Consider the following 21655-nt stretch of genomic DNA (forward strand, 5'->3'; position numbering starts at 1 on the left):
TGCACCCAGAAGTCCAGCCAGAGGTACTCATGAGACCAGCCCCTCCCCTTCCCTGGCCATCCACGGGCTGCCGTCCATACCGAAACACTCCAAGTCAAATGAGTTTATTCAGAAAAGGCCTCTGGATCAGAGTAAGAAAATGAGTGCCCCCTCCCACCCCTCCAGACCCTGAAGGGCCAAGTTACAAAGGTTGGTGGGGGGGAGGGGGGTGACAGCACACAGGAGGGAGGAGGTGGGAAGTGAGGTGGAAGGAAGAAGGCTGAAGCCTCAGCCTCCCCGAGGACTGGGCCTGGCCTCCTTGCAGCTGCAGTGACCACCAGGGACAGGCCAACAGAGCTGGACACTGAGAACAGCTGACAACGTGGCTCCCAGGCCTGTGGCAGGGCAGGGCCAGGAGGGCCACGGGCGTCTGCTTCCTTAAGGCTCTCCGGGATGGACACAAGGCCCCACCTCTGTGGGCTCTGCTCTCTCCTCCACCTCCGGTGCTGCAGTGCCTGGGCTGCCAGGGGCACTCTGCCCCAGCCCTGCCTGGCCTTCTGTTTCCTCTTTGATCCCATTTGCACCCTCTTCAGCCTCTGAGCACTCAGATGGGGCAGGGGGCTTAGTCGTGGCCAGTGTCAGGGTGCCACCATCTGCTGCTGCCTCTGGGTGATCACTGGCACCTTGGTCCATCTTCCTTCGCTTCCTTACCTCATCGGCCACCTTGGCCCCTGGGGGCTGGGGGCAGGGCTGCTTGGCCTCCTCTGGGGCCTGGCTGACCACTTCCTGGGTCTCCACCCTGAGGCTGCCCTGGCTGAGGGCGCAGCCTTCCAGGTTCAGGGCGATCTTCTCCACCTCAGAGGCGCTGGCGCCTGGCTCCCCCAGGGCCCGCTCCCGCAGATTCGCCTCCAGCTTCCTCTTCTTGCTCTCCTTGGGGTTTGGTGACTCTGGTCCCTGCTCCTCGCTGGTCTCATCTCCCTGGTCCCTTTCCAGGGCTCTGACCTCCTGGGACTCTGTGCCAGGTAGCTGGGGACCCTCGGCCAGTGGGCCTGCCTCCTCGTCCTTCCCCAGCCCACAGGTGTGCCTCTGGGTGCCAGCTTCAAGGGGGGGTTCCCCAGGGCTCTCCTCCTCCTTCGCCTGTCTGGGGCAGGCCAGCCGGGATGAGCAGGGTGGTGAGCATGGCTTGAACTTCTGCAGTTTGTCCTGGGGCCCCCAGACGAACCTGTAGCGGGGCCGGAAGTGTTCCCAGGCGAAGCGCAGCAGCTCGCGGCGCTGGTGCCGGCAGCGCACGGTGAACACAAAGTAGTCCAGGGCGCTGTGCCGCAAGCCTGGCAGCTGCCTCCGCACCAGCGTCTCCTCCAGGAAGAAGCGGGCCAGGGGTGCCTGGTAGTGCGCCAGCCCCAGCTCCCCCAGAGACTTGAGGATGCGGGTGATGCGGAGGTTGTTGTGGCTGTGCCTGGTGGGGACAGGAGGCGCTGGTGGGGCTGCACGTGGGTGGGCGGTGCTCAGCCAAAGACTGCCCTTCTCCAGCCCCCCCCTCACACTCCCCCAAGAGGCTGGTGTCCACCAGCAGAGACACTCCAGCCCACAGGTCAGTCCCCATTCCTACCCTGTCCTCAGGTCCCTGAGAAGATGGCCTATGTGCCTGGATCGTGCAGGTAAAGAACTGTGATGCGTTCCCTAGAAGGGTGACTGTCCCCTTGGTCCCATGGAACACGCACCCTCAGCACAGCTGGAGAAGAACCAGATGGGGACCCTCTAGAGGCAGGGGTCTGTTGCCCATGTGCCCTGAGCTGCTGCCCCTCCACCCAGTGCATCCTAGGGGGGAGAGGGGAGCATGTCTGCCACACCCTCCAGGTGGGATGCTCAGTGATGTAGTGAAAGTGATGGAGCCCCTTGGCAACCCAACCCATGCCTACATGGGTGGCAGGCCATAGCAGGAAGCCCACAGCTGAATCAGGTGGCACTCACCCCTACTCCTCCCGCTCCCTCTCCTGTCCTGCCCAACCTGGTCCCATCCTCACCCCACTCTGTCTTGCCCCCACCCTGCCCTTGCCCCACCTCCACAAGCTCAGAGGATGCTGGGAGTCTCAGGCTCTGCCTTGCAGGCCCCTCCCCAGAGATGTTTCTCGCAATCAGAGACCAGCTGTGCAGAACCCCAAGCTCCTGGCCTGCTCACCAGTTGAGGTTCTGGAAGCGCTTCTGGTAGTTGTGTGCTCGGCACACCTGGCCGGTATCTCGGTCCTGGAGCTGGATCCCAAAGAAGCCCAGCATGAGCTCGTAGGCCTGGACCAGCCGCTTCCTGACCTCCGCAGACTTCTTAAATGCCTGGAAAAGCCCCCAAGGGTGGCAGAGAGCTCAGTGTCAGTGCAACACAGCCAAGAGCTGGACACCTTCCTCAGGCCCAAATTCATCTGGGGCCTTGGCTCAGAAGGCCAGGGCGCAGGAGCCTGGGGCTGCTCACTTGACTTTGAACTGGCACCAGACCTCCCCAGCCTGAGGCATGTGCTGTAGCCTTGAGAGGAACTCCCTGACCTGCGGGAAGACCTCAGGGACCCTAGGGCTGGACACAGGGCTGTGAGCACCCATCCTGTCTCCTGGGCACACCTGCTTGGCCTCCCCGGCTCCTGGAGCCCCGTCCCCACTCGCCAGGCATCATCGATCCAGCCCAAACCAGGGCTGACCAAGGCAAAGCCTGGTCACTCTGACTCTGCTTGTGGCCCCTTCCCGAGACCCCTGGACATGAGCAACCCTCTCAGTCAGATTTCTCTGGAAGCCTGCAAGGAGCACTGAGGGCCAGAGGCAAGGACCACTTATGAGGGAAGATAATAAAACTGTGGGTAGGGGAGTCCTTCAGCTCCTGTTCCCCAAGGGACCCATGAACACCTGTGGCTAGCCGTGACCTGTACCTTGACCTCCAGAGCTCACCTCGATCTCCTGGAGTGTGAGGGGCTTGGCGTGCCAGTTCACCCCTGGCTCCCGCAGCGGAAACAGCCTGTGAGGGAAGGGATGGCACAGGCCTGGTAAGCAACACTCGCGGACCCTGGGGCTCGGCTCAACTCTGGCAGGGCTGGCTGGACCTGGCGTGCCACATGTGCTGTGATCTCTCCCCAGTCAATAAAGTCAAAGGGTGAGGATGGAAGAACTCCAGGGGGAGTGCCCAGGATAAGGACCCAGGACAGCCCACCCACAGGAGTCCCAGCCCACCCAGAGTCCAGCCTGCCCACGCAGCAGGAGGGCACCTGCCAGACAGCGACCAGCCTCTCTACCATTCCCTTTCATTCTCACGTTCTTCTTTGCCGCCCACCATTAATGCTGCGGAATTATTCTCAGGGATATCCTGTGCCCTGGGTCAGTCGCCTGCAAGCCGTCCTTAAAGGACACTGCATTTGCAGGCCAGCGTCCGGGGAGCACCTTAAGACACCATTAGAATCCGCCCTTGGGGCAGAGGGGCTCTGTGGACAGATTCAGGACAGCCTCATGGGGCCTCCAGCGAGCCAGCTAGTCGACTGCTCTTGCTATCCCCCAAAGCCAGCGTCAACCCCCAGCAGCTGAGGCTGTTTCCAGCTGGAGAACCCAGACCCGGTCTCCCCTTAGCTGGCCCCTGCCCGCAGAGCCAGGCACGGGGCACAGAGGGCAGTGCGCCTGCTCAGTAAGCCCGGCGCCTGGAAGAGGTGGAGCCAGGATCCAGTACGGGCGGAGCCTCAAGCCCCTCCTCAGAAGCCCCGCCCACTCACCACTGGATGTAGGAGTGATTGTCCTCCAGGAGTTCATAGTCTTCCTTCCAGTTCTGAAGAATGTCCTCAATGAAACAGCCTGGGAGGCCCACAGAGACAAGTCAGGGGGACTACCGAAAGCCCCTCCCCTCGCCCCTTTCATGAGGACCTTGGGGTTCAGGTTGTGCACACCTCCTGTGATGTTAACCCAATTTAGGCTGACCACCACTGTGCAATCTGGAAGGTGAACCCTTATGGCTGATAGAGGGCAGACCGGAGTGGGCAGGCCATGCTGGCACTCTGGGTGGGAGAACCTGGGAGGCCCCATCGGGTAAGAGAGAGTGGTCCCAGATCTAAACCTGTCTTTGCAGAAGGGAGGCCTTGCTGCACCCCACAAACCACAGGCTGCTAGCTGGAGTTCTGCCTTCACACAGGGCCTGCTACCAAGCCCTACGCTGCAGCCTGGTCTCCGCAGGGCACCCCCCACTTTCTGCAAAGGGCCTGGAGGGGAATATTTGAGGCTGTGCGGCCCCTGGCGCGTGCAGCAAAGGAGCCATGGACAACACGTATGTGGATGGGTTCTGATAAAACCTCACCGTGGACACTGAAATTTGAATCTCATATGATTTTCACATGTCATAAATGTTATTGTACCATAAAACTTCCCCAACTGTTTAAAAAGGTAAAAACCATTCCTTCCTGTTAGTTTATGTATGCAGCTTCCTCACTATGGAGGCAGAGTCAAGTAGTCGTGACAGAGATTGTGTGCCTGCAAAGCCACCAGCATTCATCACCTGGCCCTTTGGAGCATGGTGGCCACTGTGTCCAGGCCAAGGGTTGGGGCCCTGGGAGTCCCTCAGCAGCTTTGGGGGGTGGGGGGGGTGGGTGCTGTGGGGGTATATCTGAAAGCCACAGGTCCAAACCATGTCCCAGCAGACCAGACAGGCAGAGGAGAGAGGAATACCCCTAGAATGGAGCTGCCGGCAGCTGGGCAGGTACACACCGTTAGGCAGGAACCGAATCTCATTTTTGTAGAAACTCAGGTTGAGCATGTCGCCATCGTCATCTCCTTCTACCAGATCCTACAGAGCCAGAGAAAGGTGACAAGGTGTCATCCAAACAGGCTGACTCCAAGGACCCCTCATACTGAAGCATTCCTGGGCTGGGTGGGAGGAAGGAGGTGTTGGCTCTTGGCCCGTCAACCTCCAGATATCCTGAGGGCTGGTGAAGACCCCAAGTGCCAAACCTGGGTCCCCCACGCCACAGGGGAGGACCAGCCTTCACACTTGGGAGACAGCAGCCACCTCTGACCACCCGTGACGACCATCCCCTCCTCAACAATGTGGGCCAGGGCTGGGAGGTCCCCTTCATCTGCACCCCAGAGACAGCCCAAGGGTTCCCTGAGACTCTTGGGTACAGAGGGCAGGGGCTGAGGACAACAGAAGCCATGAGATGGGCTGGTGGGGCCTCCTGTGGATGAGCTGGCGGCTGGCGCAGTCACAGTGTGAAAGGTGAGGGTGCTGTGGTGGGAGTTAGGGCGTGGTGCTGTCACCCCGTGATTACAGGAAGGATTCAGTCCTGGTGGGCTGCAGGGGTGGGGGTGTGCACAGATACCTACCGGGTAGTGGTGCCGGTACCGGCGTGTGTCCCGTGCAGCTCTCCAGTTTCGGGACCCTGTCACCTTGAGCTGGAGAGAGAGAAAGGATCAGATCCCAGTGGGGAGACCCTCCCCATTCTTCAAGGCAGCCAGCAAGCAGGACCCACCCCAGGGAGGACCCACCCTGGTAAGGGCAGCAAGGACTGGGCCTAGCTGCCAGCAATATCAGAGGGGCCAGAGTAGCTGGAGTGAGCCCTCAGGACTACAGGCCAATGTGCATTCTTGGGGTGCCCCCCGACTCCAGCATTACTTTCTCCTCCCTTGTTTGCTGGCATCACAGTCCAGGACCTCCTCTGGGAACCCCACCTCCCCCAACATTTCCTCCTTGCCCTGCGCTCTAAGCTAACACCTAAGGGGCTGTATTGGAGAAGGAAATGGCAACCCACTCCAGTGTTCTTGCCTGGAGAATCCCAGGGATGGGGGAGCCTGGTGGGCTGCCGTCTATGGGGTTGCATAGAGTCGGACACGACTGAAGCGACTTAGCAGCAGCAGCAGCAGCAGCAGCAGCAGCAAGGGGCTGTATACCCAAGGGCAGTGGCCTTGCCACCTAGAGCCCCAGATGCTTCTGAAGAGGGTTTCTTAGCCAGATGCTGGTTAGGTCAATGGACAGTGGGTGGAAATGAAACTCAGCAGAAGCTGCCCCACCCCTCATCAGCATCCATTTCTCAGCCTCCCTGGGTCGGTCCAGAGGGTGGGTCCTGGTCAGGTGGCCAGGTGGTCAGGTGCACAGCTCAGAGCAGGGCCAGCACCATGGGTGCACAAATGACAGTGTCCAGGAGGAAGCACCAAAAAGCCACACCGGGACCCAGTGTGTGGCAGCCAGGAAGGACCATGGGGGAATGGAGAGGGGACTGGGACTTTGTAGAAGGAGAGAAGCCATAGCAGAGGGGCAGGGAAGAGGTCAGAGGACCATGGGCATCTCACAGGAAGGTCCACGTGCCGAAGCACTGCTTTAGGAGTGTGGCCCATGGAGCTATAGTGAGGATGATGTCCTGCCACCTAAGCTGCACCACGTCCAGTGGGCATCCGCCTGGGGGAAGAGGTGGATTCCTGCCCTGTGATCTGTGCCCCTGACCACTGCCCAGCCTACCTACCCTAGGAACTCGTGCACCCCTGAAACACTGGAAATGTGCCGAGGTCGCCAGCCTTCTCAGCAGGCCCAGGAGCCCCTTGGGGTTCCTCTTGCTGACCGACCACTCCAAGACCCGGAGAGAAATTTGAACACCAGAGTGCTCATCTGCAGCACGACAATCCATCACTGAGACCACTAAGGCTGGAACCCAAGCTTCCCCAGATACGGTGCCAAGATATCCTCATCCCAAAGGGAGGGGGACACATCGTGACAACTATCACTTGGAGCCCTCTCCCTCACCTAGAACCCCAGCTGGAGCAATGGCGTACCCACTCGGGGATTGTGACACCTGGTAAGTACCAGCAAGTAACTGCCAGTAATGTTGAATAACCATGGTTATGACAAGTAACCAGTGGTGACAACGAGGAGCTGGTGGGCACACCAGCTGCCCTGGCTCAGGCAAGCCACACACATGTAGCCTCCAAGGCCACCTCCACACACATGTAGCCTCCAAGGCCACCTCCAGACGACATGAGGTCAGCCCCAGTCAGAGCGGGTAGGTGCTGCACCTAGTGAGGGTCAACGGAGTGGGGCAGGCTGGGGGCTCTGGGGCCTGGGGAAGGGTGGAGTCTTGGGTAGGGGAGCCGGGGTGGAGGTAGCAGCTCCAGGAGAGAGGCGGTGAAGGAGGCCAGAGCTGAGGGCTGGGTCTGTCTAGAGGACAGAGCCAAGGGCCTGAGGCTGGGATGTGACAGGGGAGTCAAGGATGTGCTGGGGCCATCCTCTGGAGGAAGTGTCACCGCGCCGATCTGGCCCTGGGGATAAGGGTCTGAGAGTGGCCCCGGATTCCCTGCAAGGTGCCCTGGCGGGGGAGCACGCGGGGGAGCGGGTCGGAGCGGACCTCAGCGTGTCCTGGGAACCAGGAAGCGAGTAGCCGGAGGACAGGGAGGGAAGGGGGCCACCGCTGGAGATGGGGAGCCGGGCCCCAAGCCGGGTCTCTGGGAGGTGCCTTCACACCTGGCCCCGTGGCGGGGCGGGGAATGGCTTGCCAGAAACCGGGCTTTGCCCCCTTTGCCGCCGCGGCCTCCCCAGGGGCGCCGGGTTCCCAGGGCGCGGGGGCGGCACCTGGAGCGCGCTGGGCGGCGCGTCCTCCTCGGCTTCCGCGTTCCCCAGAGCGCCGGTCTCGCCATCCTCGCCGGCTTCCGCCCGCGGGCCCTCGCCGTTCTCCTCCTCATCCTCGTCCCAGGTCGAGTCGCAGTCCGAGTCCTCCATGCTCCGGTGGCGGTGGGACCCGCTCCGGCGGAAGCGAAAGTGAAACAGGGAGGAAACGCGGGGGCGGGCCGGGGGGCGGGTCGGAGGCGGGCCCGGGGCTGCCGTCTCGGTCCGCCCAGCCCGGAGGAGGACCGTCCCCAGGATGTACCCTCCAAGGATGTCCCTCTGGAGAAGGCCTGTCCTCCCACACCGAGAATATCCCTCCCCCCGAGAAAGCCCCTCCGGAGGACGCTCCCCTCTCCCCCAAGGTTGTCCCCCCCCACCCCATGCCCACCTAGGTAGGGATTTCTCCCTGGAGAGGACCCTTGGGGGGTAGTCCCTAGGGTACCCTCTCAGGACCCTCCCAGGTCCCTTTTCCCCTGGAGAATGGCCTCCTCCACCCTGGAGGACGCCTACACGCAAGATGTCCAGAACCATTGCCCCGCCCCTGTGTTCTCCTCAGAAGAATGTAGACAGGAAGCCCGCCCCCTGAGGAGGTCCCCCAGAGCACCCCCAGAACGTCCCTTCCCCTCCGAACACCCTCCCCTGCAGGGCACCTCTCTCCACCATGATCCCCCCAAGGATGACCTCAGGGAGGGTGTCCCCCTGAAGGGTGGCCCCCCTGGAGCTTGTTCGTAGCAGATGTCCCCCACAAGTGTGCCCCTAGGAGGATACCCCAAGTTGTCTGAGAGTCCCATAGTGCAGTGTCCTCGTGGGCCTGCCCTCCTGTCCCCTCTGCTGCAGGTAGTGGCTGTAAGGCAGCATGGGTGCTGCCGTCACTCACTTGGAGGCACCAGGTAAAGACCCAGACACCCGGAGACAGGAATGACCCGGGGTCACCCTCAGGGCTGGTCAACAGAGACTGAGGCCCTGCCCAATGCTGCAGGCTGCCAGGCCTCAGGTTGGTATGCCCAAGGATGTGACAGTCCTTGAGCTCTGCATCTGCGGACAGCTCAGAGCTGGACAGAACCTGCCAGTCTTGGCCATGGGCACGGCTGAAGACCCTTCATGCTGGTGCCAACTCCTTGCAGGCTTACCAACCTCCGTTATCTCTCTGGGTACCATCTCACCTGGACAACCTTCAAGGACAGTGGTGACTCCCCCAAAGGTATGGAGTTCTGGGCATTTCTGCAAATCTTCTGCCACTGATGGCCAGGGTAGGTGTCCCAAGGAGGAGGCAACAGAGGCAGACGGCCAGGCATTGTGCTGTGCTATGCTAAGTCACTTCAATCGTGTCCAATTCTGTGCGACCCCATAGACGGCAGACCACCAGGCTCCCCCATCCCTGGGATTCTCCAGGCAAGAACACTGGAGTGGGTTGCCATTTCCTTCTCCAATGCGAGAAAGTGAAGTCGCTCAGTCGTGTCCGACTCTTAGCGACCCCATGGACTGCAGTCTACCAGGCTCCTCCGTCCATGGGATTTTCCAGGCAAGACCACTGGAGTGGGGTGCCATCAGGCATTGTGCAGGGCTGGCCTATTGCAGACTGTGGCCACAGGCCTGGCCTTCTTAGCTGACTTGCAGCTGACTGTGACTAGACCCTGGCTGTGACTTCTGGAGGGATGGGGCCCTCTGATGAGGCACTGATGGGTGCTGGGGCGCTCTGAGAGCACTTGGGTTGGTAGGCAGGCCCTCCCACCTCTACCCGAAAACAGATAAGCATGCACTGGAGGACACAGTGCTGGAGCCCCAGGCTGCAGCACTCAGAGCACAGCCTCCCATACTGCCTGCTGCCACACACTTGTTCTCACATGGGGCCCAGCTTCTGCTTTACAAGTGCCAGTCACATTTGACTGTACCAGGGTGCCATCTAGATGCCCCTCCCTGTGGTAGGAGGCCCCTCTGAAAGTGTGATCTCCTGGAATCTCACCCCATGGGGCCCTTAGGCACCAGGTCTGACTGTGGGGTGTAAGCTTCTGCCTCAGCTTCCTGCACAGGGCAGTCAGGACGGAAGGCCAGGGCTGCTCAGGGTCAGTAGACCTGACATGAGACACTCCGTGCCAGGCACTGTGGGCCCTACTGGGGCAGCAGGTGCCAGCCTCCGACCCCCACCCGGCCACCTCTCAGCCCATGGAGCCCCATGGGCTCAGGGATTTCCAATCTCCTGTGGCTGATGTTGGGGGGATGGGTGGCACCAGTGTCCTCCCGGTTTGTCAGGATGAGGGTGAGCGCCTCCTCTCTCACTTGGGAGGCCTGAGCTCCGCCCCAGTTCTCATGCTGCGGGGAAGCAAGCACTACTCCCATCAGGCACCACTCCGACTGGGTGCCTCTCTTGAGGTTTTTTATTTGAAGGGATGCTCACATGCAACAAAGTAGCCACTCTAGACCTGTTACTAGTTTGTATATTCATTGTATCAAGTGATCCAAGTACATCAAAGCCTAGCTTCAGTTATAAATCTTGGAAAAAGACAACCTCCTACTATAAGAAAAGTTAACTGTGATATCAAAATCACACAACTCCAGTTGCTTTTTTGTGCTTTAATGTCCCTCAGTCAAAAGCAAGTATGTCTCAGTCAGCCTGGTGCCCAGGCCGCATCAGTCCTCGGCCTGCCTCCCTCTGCTCATTCATTTGGTCTGTTTGCGAGTGGACTGACTCGAGAATACAAAAATAACCGCTACAAATTCTCTGTATCTGGCATATAAAAACTGAGTGAAAAGTATCTCAGTAGTCTGTTACCTTAAAACAAAACATCTCAGCAAAAAATACAACACAGGTTCAACTTCTGCAGTACTTTTTTCGTATAAAACCCTAGTAAAATAGGCTTCTTAAAAATTAAATAGTGAAATACCAACCAAATTATATACATCATTACAGTACAGATGAATGAGGCAAAGTACCCAGTTCTCAAGTCTCCCTGGTGGTGGAAGGGCCGGCGCCTGTGGCCTGACGCTCCCCCCCTGAGGCTGCAGTCAGTTGAGAGCCAGCCTTTGACCGGTGGACAGACGGAGAAACGGGAAGACCCGGGCCCCTCAGAGCAGAGAGGCAGTCCATGATTTATTGCTTGCTGTGTCCGCGCTCTGCCCACGCAGCCTGGTCCTCAGGCCCATGCCAACGCTTGGCCCCAGGTGCAGCTGAGCCACAGCAATGGAACCCACGAGTGTCCAGAGAGGACGCGGCCTGGGCTTTCACGTCCCGGGTCTCAGCATCTGAGCGGGACCCATCCTGGGCGTTGGGGGCCATCCGAGCCCAGACGGTCTGAGTGGCACCTCAGGAGCCTCTGGCACCCGAGGGCAGGCAGTAGGGCCGGTGGTATTTGACCCTCCCACTGCCTCGAGACCACAGCACCCGCCTGCTGTGAGTATCTACGTCCGGCGCCGCTTGGCTGCGCTGGGGCTGGAGGGGTTGCTGTTGGCGGTCAGGACTTTGTCGGTGACCCGGCTGCGCTTCCGCTTGTCTGGCCCCTCTTTGGACCCCAAGTCCGAGTTGTTCTTTTCTTTGTCTTTGCTGGACTTTTCTGTTGCTTTCCCCAAGCTTCCTGAAGATGAAAAAACTGGGAGACAAAATCATTTGGCTGAAAACAGAATATCCAAAATTTTATTTCATCTTCCTGTTCAGTTACAAAAATCTATACCTATGTACATGACATCGACCCCAAAAGGCTCCTCCCTAGCTGAGGTGCCTGCACGGCTGTGCCCATCTTTGCTTCTCGGGGTTCGCCCTGCACTGAGAAGGCTGCCACCCATTCTACTTTAGTCGGGCAGCCTCCTGCACCCCCACCCCCAAGGCTGGCTCCAAGAGTGACTCCCCTGTGTGGGAGGCTCTCCCCGACCAGACAGAAGCTGCCTTCTCAGCTGCTGAGACAGACGAATGACCCCATTGCCAGTGATGGGGAAGCCTCACCAGGCTGGGGTCCATGCCCCTGGGGCCCTACGGTGGGAGGGCAAGCTCCACGCTTACCATCATCAGCCCCGTTGTGGGGGTCCACATCTTCCTTCATTTCCTCTTTCATTTCCTCCTCTATGATCACTTTTCCTGTGGGGAGATAACTGACGATGACCTGGAGCCCACAATGGTGAGCGCCATGGCCCCACCTGACCACGGTGGCTCAGGCCAGGGGCTGCTGCCGACTTGGGAGGTGTCTGCCCCTGTCTTGGAGGCCCCCAGACCGCCCCATCCTGGAGGGTGAGCACCACCCAGCCAGTGACCCTCACTCTCTGAGGCTCGTGACCTTCACCCTGACACCACCGCCTTTTCCCATTCCCAAATCTGCCCTTGCCCGAGTCATACCTTCTCGGACTTCTTGAATGATTTCTTCTGGAAGGATGAAGTTCCTCTCTGGATTTGGGAACGGAAGAATCTCAGACTCGTGCTGATGACAAATAAGGGTTTTTTTTAGAAGCAAAGAAGAAAATATGATTTTAAATATCACATTTAAAAAAATGTGACTAGAGATGTAAGAGCCAACTCAGGAGTGACCAACGAGCACAGATGGCTGTCCTGAGGGGCTGCAGTGGGCAGGCGCAGGGCCTGAGGCCTTTGTTCTCTCTCGTGGAAACCAGGCAAACAAAGCAAAATGGAGGCAGCACCAGGAATGCTCGCCAGGCTCCACTTGTTCCCCAGATCACGGAGGCCCAGAGGGACAGAGAGCCGGAAACACCACCACCAGACAAAGGGAAAGGTGAGCTGGCGGGAAAGGTCTCTGGGTTGGGAGGGGATTCAGGAGACAGGGCTTCTAGTCCCCAATTTGGGAGCTGAGCTGCAAGCCTGGTGGTCAGCGAATAAGTGTGCCAACTGCCAGCTGGGAGCTTCACAAACCCTGAGAGCTCCCAGGCCCATGGTCATCCCATGGGGTGAGATCCACAGACCCATATTTACAAGGTCCCAGGTGACCATGGCATCAGCTCTATAGTGGTGCTGGGGTCCAAGGAACTGAGGAAGGAAGGGCTACCTGTCCTGGACTGAGAGCCCCCCTAGTGGCCCCCACAGCTGAGTATCACGGGGACCCCGTACTGGGCGTCACGGCCTCAGCACCCTCTAAGCCAGCGTCTGCACTTGAGAGCCATCTGTCCTGTCTACCGCACCAAAGGCCCGCAGGACAGGGGCCCTGCCATACTTGTCTCTGTGTCCAGCTCTGGGCCCCAGCCTGGAGTGGAGATGCAGGAAGCGTCTGGGGGCCAGGTGACACCCCAATATGACAAGCATGGGGGTCCTGTCAAACTGCTGAACATGGGAATTCTGGGGGAGTGAGGCCCCAACTGGTGGGCACAGCCCTTTGGGGGGCCTGCTTCAGTTCAACAGCTTGACCTCAAGTTCCCAGGTGCTAACTGCGGGCTGGGGGTCAGAGCAGTACTGTCATTTCTCTCCCTTCTCTGCCTTGGGACAAGGAGATGCAAACAACTTGCCCAAAGCCAACAGGGAACTTGTGGTGGTGAGGGTTAAGGACACAGGAGGGTCTGAGCTTCACTCTCTGCCTCATGACAAGCACCAGGTCTCAGTGGGAGGGGGGTGGGAGGAGGGAGGGGCACAGGGTGGGGTGCCGGTGCAGCCCCAAGTCCTGACGCCTGCTGCCACAGGGCCCTGACTCCTGCTGTTCCTCTGCAGGGAACACCCACCTGTCTTTTCTGCTGTCCTGGTTACTGAGTTGACCTGCTCTCCTTCAGACCCAGCATCTGGGGGTTCCCTGAGGGTGGCCTTCCGGTCAGCCTGGTTCTCACAAGAAGCCACCATATTCATCTCAATGTGACTCAGACCCAGTCACCTCCCTGCCTATAGCCCTCGGGAGTTTTCCACAGGACTGACAACCTAAGAGCCCCCTCCCACACAGGCCTCAGCTCCCTAGTTATCTCCTGGAAAGATCTTAACTGAACCTTGCCTCCCCCCCCAAATCTAAGGTAGGTTCAGTACAGTAGCTAGCTACTGTCACCAGGCTTGTGTTTTCATAAAACTACCCAGAGCTATCTCGTTTAACAACTCGTCACCTGTGGGACATCCTGGGTGTCAAGGTCCCTGAGGCCAGGACCTGGGTGGGTGGGGGGGGCGGACAAAGGCAGGGTAGGTGGTGTGGAGGGGGCTCCCTGCCAGCAGCTCTGTCTGCGGGGGTCCAGCTCACCAGTGCCTGCATGTCATACATGGTGCTCAGGTGGTCCCAGATGACCTTGGATGGGACCTGCCGACCGATGTTCTGGCTGAACTTGTCTCGGATACAGATCATGTGGAAGTGCCGGTTCACACCTGCAGAAGGAAGGGGTCGGCTTGTGGGGGAGGGGTAGGCCAGCTGGTAGGGTAGAAAAGAGAGGTAGGGGGCAACGGAGAGAAAGGGGGCAGTGGTTGCAAGGGTGTAGGGAGGCAAAGGTGGAGGGTGGAGGAGGTAGGAGGTGCGGGGGTAAGAGGTGGGAGAGGAAAAGGCAGGGGTCTGCAGCGGAGGTGTAACGAGGGGACAGGGGTCGGGGTGCATGTGAGGGCTGGAGTCAGCCGGGATGGGTGGCTGGACACAGGAAGGGGGCAGAGTCGGGTGGGGGTAGGGTATAGAAGGGGGCAGCGTGAGGAGGAGTTGGGGACTGCTGGAGGAAGCATGGGTGGGATGCGCAGGTGGGGGCAGGGTGCGCAGGTGGGGGCACGGTAGGCGGGGGTGCAGGCGCAGGAGGCCCCGCCCCGCGCGCCCAGCGCGCGTCCCCGACCGTTGCCGGCCGCCCCGCCCCCACGCGGGTGGGCCGCCCCGGCGCGGCGCTCTGCTCACCGACGGGCTTGTGGCCCAGCATGGCGTGAAAGAGGCACACCTCCACCTCGGGGCTCCACACCACCGTCTCTTCGGCCGGGCTGGTGGCCGCCTCCCCCGGGCCCTTGTCGCCGGCCGCGCCGCCGCCTCCCACCTCGGCCTCCCCCATGGCCCCGCCGCCCAGCGACGAGCCCCGGGCGGGAGCGGGCACGGCCACGAGCTCCGCGCAGGCGCACTCGCGGCGTGGGCGCGCGCTCGACGGGCTCGCTCTCGGGCTCTCGCTCGGCGCAGGCGCAGGCGCAGCTGAGCGCTGGGTCGCCGCGCCCCCAGGCGTCAAGGTCCCGCGGCGCAGCGCCGGCAGAGCAGGCGGATCAGGCGAAGGAGTCGGTTTGCGTAGATGGATGGAAATGCCCTAAATTAGATAGTTCCAGTGGCTGCACAGCTCGGGGTAAACCCCGCTGAACTCTGCGCTTACGATGGCGGGAATGCAAGCTGCACCTCAGTAAGAAGCAAAGAAAAAGAACAGGCAACCTACAGTTCCTGCGAGTAGGGGCTCCAAGGGCTTCCACTGCCTCCAGCTGACCCTCGGCCTGAGCGCTGCACAGAGAGGCTCCTGAACACCGGGGCAGGGACGTCGGGGTACAGCCTTCCCGCCCGGGGCCTCCAGGGTGACCGGCACTGGGCCCTGAGGGGTTAACCCTGGTCGGGAGGGGCGGGGCCTCTGGGGGCGGGGCCAATGGGGCGGCCGGCCTGGGCAGTCAGGTGACAAGCTCAGAGCTGCGCCCAATCAAGACCGCCGGCCCGCCCGTCCCCGCCCCCAAGGGCTTCTCCCCGCCCCTTCTCCGTCAGCCCACGCCCACGCGGTGCCCCGGGCGGGATACCCAAGGCTAGGAGCGCTCTTGCTCTTCGTCTACCCCTGGGTGTAGACTCCGGGTCGGCCTTCCGGGTCCCTTTCTGCCTCTGCGGTTTGCCAGCCGTGTGAGCCAGGCAAGACGCTGAGCCTCTCCAGGCCGCAGTGTCCTCCGTGCAGTGCAACTAACGACGGCGCCTTATCCTGGGGTGCCCTGGGCACACTCTCGCGCTTCTTAGCGGGCATTCGGAACTGCTCTGGCCAGCCTCACCCCCGGAACAGCGGGGACTCAGAGTCTTGGCCTCCCTCATGTGATGCCAGTCCCCACAGAGTGGGGACACGTGGCCCAGAGAGGATTTCACAGTGACCCAGTGCCACCGGGTGTCCTGGAGCCACGATGTGGAGGAACACTGTGACTTCGCTGGGACTGTGCTCCTTTCCTCTCTCTGACCCACAAGTGGGACTCCCCTCAGGGCTTGCTGTGAGGTGGAACGGAGCACAGCCCAAAGCCACTTCACATGGGCTCTGTCATACAGAAAGTGCTGACAGACAGTGGCCCTCATCATTAATCTCCCTACACTTGCCAGTCACGTCCGGGTCCCTGCCTCTCCACCAGGTCCACCTTCTGCTCATTCTATCCCCACCCAATTCCTGTCTTCTTCAATCTGGAGAGCCTCCTCCTCTAGGAAGCTACACAAGATGCCTCTAGGATGCCCACAAGACAGCCTCAGCCCATCTGTGCCTCTCATGCAATCTTTTCCTCCTGCCTGGGGTCACCTGGGTGCTGGGCTGTGTCTTGGTCCTCTCTGGTGGCCCCTGTAGCTGAGCTGTGTTCAGCCAGCAGCTGTGGTCCTCAGACACCTGGTTCCTTTCATTCCAGGCAGATCCTGGCATGTGTATCTGCAATCAGACTCAATACAGAAAGACAGGTTGGATGATTTGGGCAAAAGGAAACTGCCTTCTCCACATCTTTCTTACATGAAGCCTCCTGGGTACGGCCCATTTGTCTGCTTCACCAGGTTTGTGTGGGACCGTCTCTACCCATGGGTATTGAGCCCACCTCTGTGCCCAGTGTCAGGGTGGAGCTAAATGCCATGCTCAGCTGCCAGGACTTTGCCTAATCCCAGTGAAATGGCTCATTTCTTTGTGTCCCACAGACGTGAGCACAACTGGAGCCAGACTGAGGCAGGATTCAGGAATCTGAACGCTGTGCCTGCACCTTCAGCCTCTGGGTTGTGGTGAATCAGATGTCAGGCTTCAGATCACCGTACTGGTGATCCAGCGTGGGCCACTGGGCCACCTGGGACTTATTTAGAATGTGCTGCTGCTGCTGCGTCGCTTCAGTCATGTCCGACTCTGTGCGACCCCATAGCCGGCAGCCCACCAGGCTCCCCTATCCCTGGGATTCTCCAGGCAAGAACACTGGAGTGGGTTGCCATTTCCTTCTCCAATGCATGAAAGTGAAAAGTGAAAGTGAAGTCGCTCAGTCGTGTCTGACCCTTACGACCCCATGGACTGCAGCCTACCAGGCTCCTCCGTCCATGGGATTTTCCAGGCAAGAGTACTGGAGTGGGGTGCCATTGCCTTCTCCGAGTGCCACTTGGGAAGGCCTATTTAGGATGAGCCTCCTCAAAATAACATACAGAAGAAAAAGTGTTCAAAAGTGAAGTGCAACTGGGTAGAGAGATGTGTGTGGGCCACCTGTGTATCCTGGGATGATCATGAGAGTCTGAGCTGAAGGAGGCCCCTTTAATCCATGAGTAGAGAGCTGCTGTGAAAATTCCTCCATTATGGTCAGTTTCTTCCCACCTGGTTACAAAGGCAAGGGGTAGGTGTTGTTAGGGATGAAACATAGGTGTTGGGGAAGGAGGTGGTCACCAGGTGATCACTGATCAATAACTGCCTCCTGAGAGCTTGGCACAGGGGTGTAGGGAGGGTCTGGGTGGGGGCCCTATCTGCTGGGAGCCCATAGTTGGAGGATCACACTGAAGAAGATGTAAGATCTTATGTGAAGGAGCAGAAGAGAAGGGAGCTTCACTGAGGATGAGGACAGCCCTGGGTGGCAGGACTTCAGAAAGAGGCCACAGGTGCAATGGGAGCCTGACTGTGAGCCCCTCACTCCTGATCTCAGTGCACAAGGGTCCCTGATCCTGACATGGCTCAGACACCACTCCTGGACCCACTCTGGACACATATTGCAGGGATCAGCTAAGACCAAGGGCTTGCACCAAAAGTTCAGGGCACCTAGACCTCCAGAGCCCTGGGAGGGGTGGAAGATGGGCAGCTTTTCCCCCAATAAAGAAGACAGTGGATCAAAATACCAACTGTTACTTTTCACAGAACTAGAGTAATTTAAAAATTTGTACAGAAACATGAAGACCCCGAATAGCCAAAATAATCTTGAGAAAGAAGAACGGATCTGGAGGAATCATGTGTCCTGACACTAGACTATACTATGAAGCTACAGTCATCAAAACAGTATGGTACTGCCACAAAACAGACACACGGAGCAACAGAACTGGATAGAAAGTGCAGACATAAACCCTCACAATCGTGATCAATCAATTTATAACAATAGAGGCAAGAATATACAGTGGAGGACAGACAGGTCTCTTCAATAAGTGGTGCTAGGAAAATGGACAGCTGTGGGTAAATAGAATGTGTTTATAAAGTTTTCTCAAACCACATAAAAAAATAAACTCAAAATGAGTTAAAGACCTAAATATAAGACCAGAAATCATAAAAAAATCCTAGAGGAAAACATAAGAAGAAATCTTTTGGGCATAAATCATAGTGATTTGGCTGGTGGGGGGGGGGGTGGGGGGAATCAGTCTCTTAAAGAAAAGGAAATAAAGGCAAAAATAAACAAGTCAGACTTAATTAAACTTAACAGCTTTTACACAGCAAAGGGAAACATTGACCAAAAAAAAAAAAGACAATCTACTGAATGGGAGAAAGTATTTGCAAAGGACATGACTGATAAGGAGTTAATATCCAACATACATAAACAGCTCACACAATTTAGCATCAGAAACAAATAACCTGATTTTTAAAAGGTGAGAAGAACTGAATAGACATTTTTCTAAAGAAAAAATTGCATTTTTTCTAAAGAAAAAAATGTCTGCAGCCAACAGACACATGGAAAGATATTCATATTGCCAATCAACAGGGAAATGCAAGTCAAAACCACGATATTACCCACACCTGTCGGAATGGCTGTCATTGAAAAGAAGACAAATAACAACAGAATGATCTCTGTTCATTTCCAAGGCAAACCACTAAATATCACAGTAATCCAAGTCTATGCCCCAACCACTAATGCTGAAGAAGCTGAACAGTTCTATAAAGAACTACAAGACCTTCTAGAACTAACACCCCCAAAAGATGTCCTTTTCATTATAGGGGACTGGAATGAAAAAGTAGAAAGTCAAGAAATACCTGGAGTAACAGGCAAATTTGGCCTTGGAGTACAGAATGAAGTTTGCCAAGAGAATGCACTCTTCCAACAACACAAGAGAAGGCTACACATGGACATCACCAAATGGTCAATACCAAAATCAGATTGATTATAGTCTTTGCAGCCAAAGATGGAGAAGCTCTATACAGTCAGCAAAAACAAGACTGAGCTGACTGTGGCTCAGGTCATGAACTCCTTATTGCCAAATTCAGACTTAAATTGAAGTGGCCATCATGGAGTGGCCATGATGGTGGCCATAATGGTCAACAAAAGAGTCCGAAATGCAGTACTTGGATGCAATCTCAAAAACGACAGAATGATCTCTGTTCATTTCCAAGGCAAACCATTCAATATCACAATAATCCAAGTCTATGCCCCAACCAGTAACGCTGAAGAAGCTGAAGTTGAACGGTTCTATGAAGACCTACAAGACGTTTTAGAACTAACACCCAAAAAAGATGTCCTTTTCATTATAGGGGATTGGAATGCAAAAGTAGGAAGTCAAGAAACACCTGGAATAACAGGCAAATTTGGCCTTGGAATACGGAATGAAGCAGGGCAAAGACTAATAGAGTTTTGCCAAGAAAATGCACTGGTCATAACAAACACCCTCTTCCAACAACACAAGAGAAGATTCTATACATGGAGATCACCAGATGGTCAACACCAAAATCAGATTGATTATATTCTTTGCAGCTAAAGATGGAGAAGCTCTATACAGTCAGCAAAAACAAGACCAGGAGCTGACTGTGGCTCAGACCATGAACTCCTTATTGCCAAATTCAGACTTAAATTGAAGAAAGTAGGGAAAACCACTAGACCATTCAGGTAGGACCTAACTCAAATCCCTTATGATTATACAGTGGAAGTGAGAAATAGATTTAAGGGCTTAGATCTGATAGATAGAGTGCCTGATGAACTATGGAATGAGGTTCATGACATTGTACAGGAGACAGGGATCAAGGCCATTCCCATAGAAAACAAATGCAAAAAAGCAAAATGGCTGTCTGGGGAGGCCTTACAAATAGCTGTGAAAAGAAGAGAAGTGAAAAGCAAAGGAGAAATGGAAAGATATAAGCATCTGAATGCAGAGTTCCAAAGAATAGCAAGAAGAGATAAGAAAGCCTTCTTCAGCGATCAATGCAAAGAAATAGAGGAAAACAACAGAATGGGAAAAGACTAGGGATCTCTTCAAGAAAGTCAGAGATACCAAAGGAATATTTCATGCAAAGATGGGCTCGATAAAGGACAGAAATGGTATGGACCTAACAGAAGCAGAAGATATTAAGAAGAGATGGCAAGAATACACAGAAGAACTATACCAAAAAGATCTTCACGACCCAGATAATCACGATAGTGTGATCACTGACCTAGAGCCAGACATCCTGGAATGTGAAGTCAAGTGGGCCTTAGAAAGCATCACTACGAACAAAGCTAGTGGAGGTGATGGAGTTCCAGTTGAGCTATTCCAAATCTTGAAAGATGATGCTGTGAAAGTGCTGCACTCAATATGCCAGCAAATTTGGAAAACTCAGCAGTGTCCACAGGACTGGAAAAGATCAGTTTTCATTCCAATCCCAAAGAAAGGCAATGCCAAAGAATGCTCAAACTACCGCACAATTGCACTCATCTCACACGCTAGTAAAGTAATGCTCAAAATTCTCCAAGCCAGGCTTCAGCAATATGTGAACCGTGAACTTCCTGATGTTCAAGCTGGTTTTAGAAAAGGCAGAGAAACCAGAGATCAAATTGCCAACATCCGCTGGATCATGGAAAAAGCAAGAGAGTTCCAGAAAAACATCTATTTCTGTTTTATTGGCTATGCCAAAGCCTTTGACTGTGTGGATCACAATAAACTGTGGAAAATTTTGAAAGAGATGGGAGTACCAGACCACCTGATCTGCCTCTTGAGAAATTTGTATGCAGGTCAGGAAGCAACAGTTAGAACTGGACATGGAACAACAGACTGGTTCCAAATAGGAAAAGGAGTTTGTCAAGGCTGTATATTGTCACCCTGTTTATTTAACTTACATGCAGAGTACATCATGAGAAACGCTGGACTGGAAGAAACACAAACTGGGATCAAGATTGCCGGGAGAAATATCAATAACCTCAGATATGCAGATGACACCACCCTTATGGCAGAAAGTGAAGAGGAACTAAAAAGCCTCTTGATGAAAGTGAAAGTGGAGAGTGAAAAAGTTGGCTTAAAGCTCAACATTCAGAAAACGAAGATCATGGCATCCGGTCCCACCACTTCATGGGAAATAGGTGGGGAAACAGTGGAAACAGTGTCAGACTTTATTTTCCTGGGCTCAAAAATCACCGCAGATGGTGACTGCAGCCATGAAATTAAAAGACGCTTACTCCTTGGAAGGAAAGTTATGACCAACCTAGATAGCATATTAAAAAGCAGAGACATTACTTTGCCAACCAAGGTCTGTCTAGTCAAGGCTATGGTTTTTCCTGTGGTCATGTATGAATGTGAGAGTTGGACTGTAAAGAAGGCTGAGCACCAAAGAATTGATGCTTTTGAACTGTGGTGTTGGAGAAGACTCTTGAGAGTCCCTTGAACTGCAAGGAGATCCAACCAGTCCATTCTGAAGGAGATCAGCCCTGGGATTTCTTTGGAAGGAATGATGCTAAGCTGAAACTCCAATACTTTGGCCACCTCATGTGAAGAGTTGACTCGTTGGAAAAGACTCTGATGCTGGGAGGGATTGGGGGCAGGAGGAGAAGGGGACGACAGAGGATGAGATGGCTGGATGGCATCACTGAGTCGATGGACGTGAGTCTGAGTGAACTGCGGGAGTTGGTGATGGACAGGGAGGCCTGGCGTGCTGTGATTCACGGGGTCGCAAAGAGTAGGACACGACTGAGCGACTGATCTGATCTGATTCAGGTATGACCTAAATTAAATCCCATACACTTATACAGTGTAAGTGAAAAATAGATCCAAGGGATTAGATCTGATAGAATGCCTGAAGATCTATGGACAGAGGTTCATGACATTGTGTAGG

General features: G+C 56.1%; 2 protein-coding genes and 1 long non-coding RNA gene across 5 annotated transcripts; 1 reads left to right on the forward strand and 2 right to left on the reverse strand.

The window, feature by feature from the left end:
- Window positions 1–88: 88 nt before the first annotated feature.
- Window positions 89–7757, reverse strand: OGFR (opioid growth factor receptor). The gene is made up of 7 exons (XM_019972075.2): window positions 7547–7757; window positions 5314–5382; window positions 4699–4777; window positions 3717–3795; window positions 2908–2974; window positions 2159–2307; window positions 89–1435 (listed from the first exon to the last, which is right to left on the reverse strand). Exons 1-7 carry the CDS (start codon window positions 7691–7693, stop codon window positions 418–420), a joined length of 1608 nt encoding a protein of 535 aa, XP_019827634.2. The 5' UTR covers window positions 7694–7757; the 3' UTR covers window positions 89–417.
- LOC139186533 (uncharacterized) lies at window positions 7607–16656 on the forward strand. Of its 3 annotated transcripts, none has more exons than XR_011570117.1 (5): window positions 7607–7732; window positions 8417–8573; window positions 8704–8780; window positions 12173–12291; window positions 13215–13570. It is a non-coding gene; the product is annotated as an uncharacterized lncRNA (long non-coding RNA). The 3 variants fall into 3 exon arrangements; XR_011570116.1 differs by lacking the exons at window positions 7607–7732; window positions 13215–13570 and adding exons at window positions 16059–16197; window positions 16336–16656 and having other exon boundaries at window positions 7893–8573; XR_011570115.1 differs by lacking the exon at window positions 7607–7732 and having other exon boundaries at window positions 7893–8573.
- On the reverse strand, window positions 10136–14555 carry MRGBP (MRG domain binding protein). The gene is made up of 5 exons (XM_019972076.2): window positions 14350–14555; window positions 13723–13844; window positions 11901–11982; window positions 11571–11645; window positions 10136–11163 (listed from the first exon to the last, which is right to left on the reverse strand). Exons 1-5 carry the CDS (start codon window positions 14495–14497, stop codon window positions 10976–10978), a joined length of 615 nt encoding a protein of 204 aa, XP_019827635.2. The 5' UTR covers window positions 14498–14555; the 3' UTR covers window positions 10136–10975.
- Window positions 16657–21655: the final 4999 nt, after the last annotated feature.

This window comes from Bos indicus, chromosome 13 (genome assembly GCF_029378745.1).
Source record: "Bos indicus isolate NIAB-ARS_2022 breed Sahiwal x Tharparkar chromosome 13, NIAB-ARS_B.indTharparkar_mat_pri_1.0, whole genome shotgun sequence".
Lineage (NCBI taxonomy): Eukaryota > Metazoa > Chordata > Mammalia > Artiodactyla > Bovidae > Bos > Bos indicus.

Coding starts and splice junctions, on each gene's coding strand:
- OGFR (XM_019972075.2), bottom strand. CDS start 7,693: ATGGAGGACTCGGACTGCGACTCGACCTGGGACGAGGATGAGGAGGAG. Junction 3,796..4,698: donor GATTCGGTTCCTGCCTAACG/GTGTGTACCTGC, acceptor TGGGCCTCCCAG/GCTGTTTCATTGAGGACATT. Junction 2,975..3,716: donor AATCACTCCTACATCCAGTG/GTGAGTGGGCGG, acceptor CTTCCCTCACAG/GCTGTTTCCGCTGCGGGAGC.
- MRGBP (XM_019972076.2), bottom strand. CDS start 14,497: ATGGGGGAGGCCGAGGTGGGAGGCGGCGGCGCGGCCGGCGACAAGGGC. Junction 11,646..11,900: donor CATTCAAGAAGTCCGAGAAG/GTATGACTCGGG, acceptor ATCTCCCCACAG/GAAAAGTGATCATAGAGGAG. Junction 11,164..11,570: donor CCACAACGGGGCTGATGATG/GTAAGCGTGGAG, acceptor TTTGTCTCCCAG/TTTTTTCATCTTCAGGAAGC.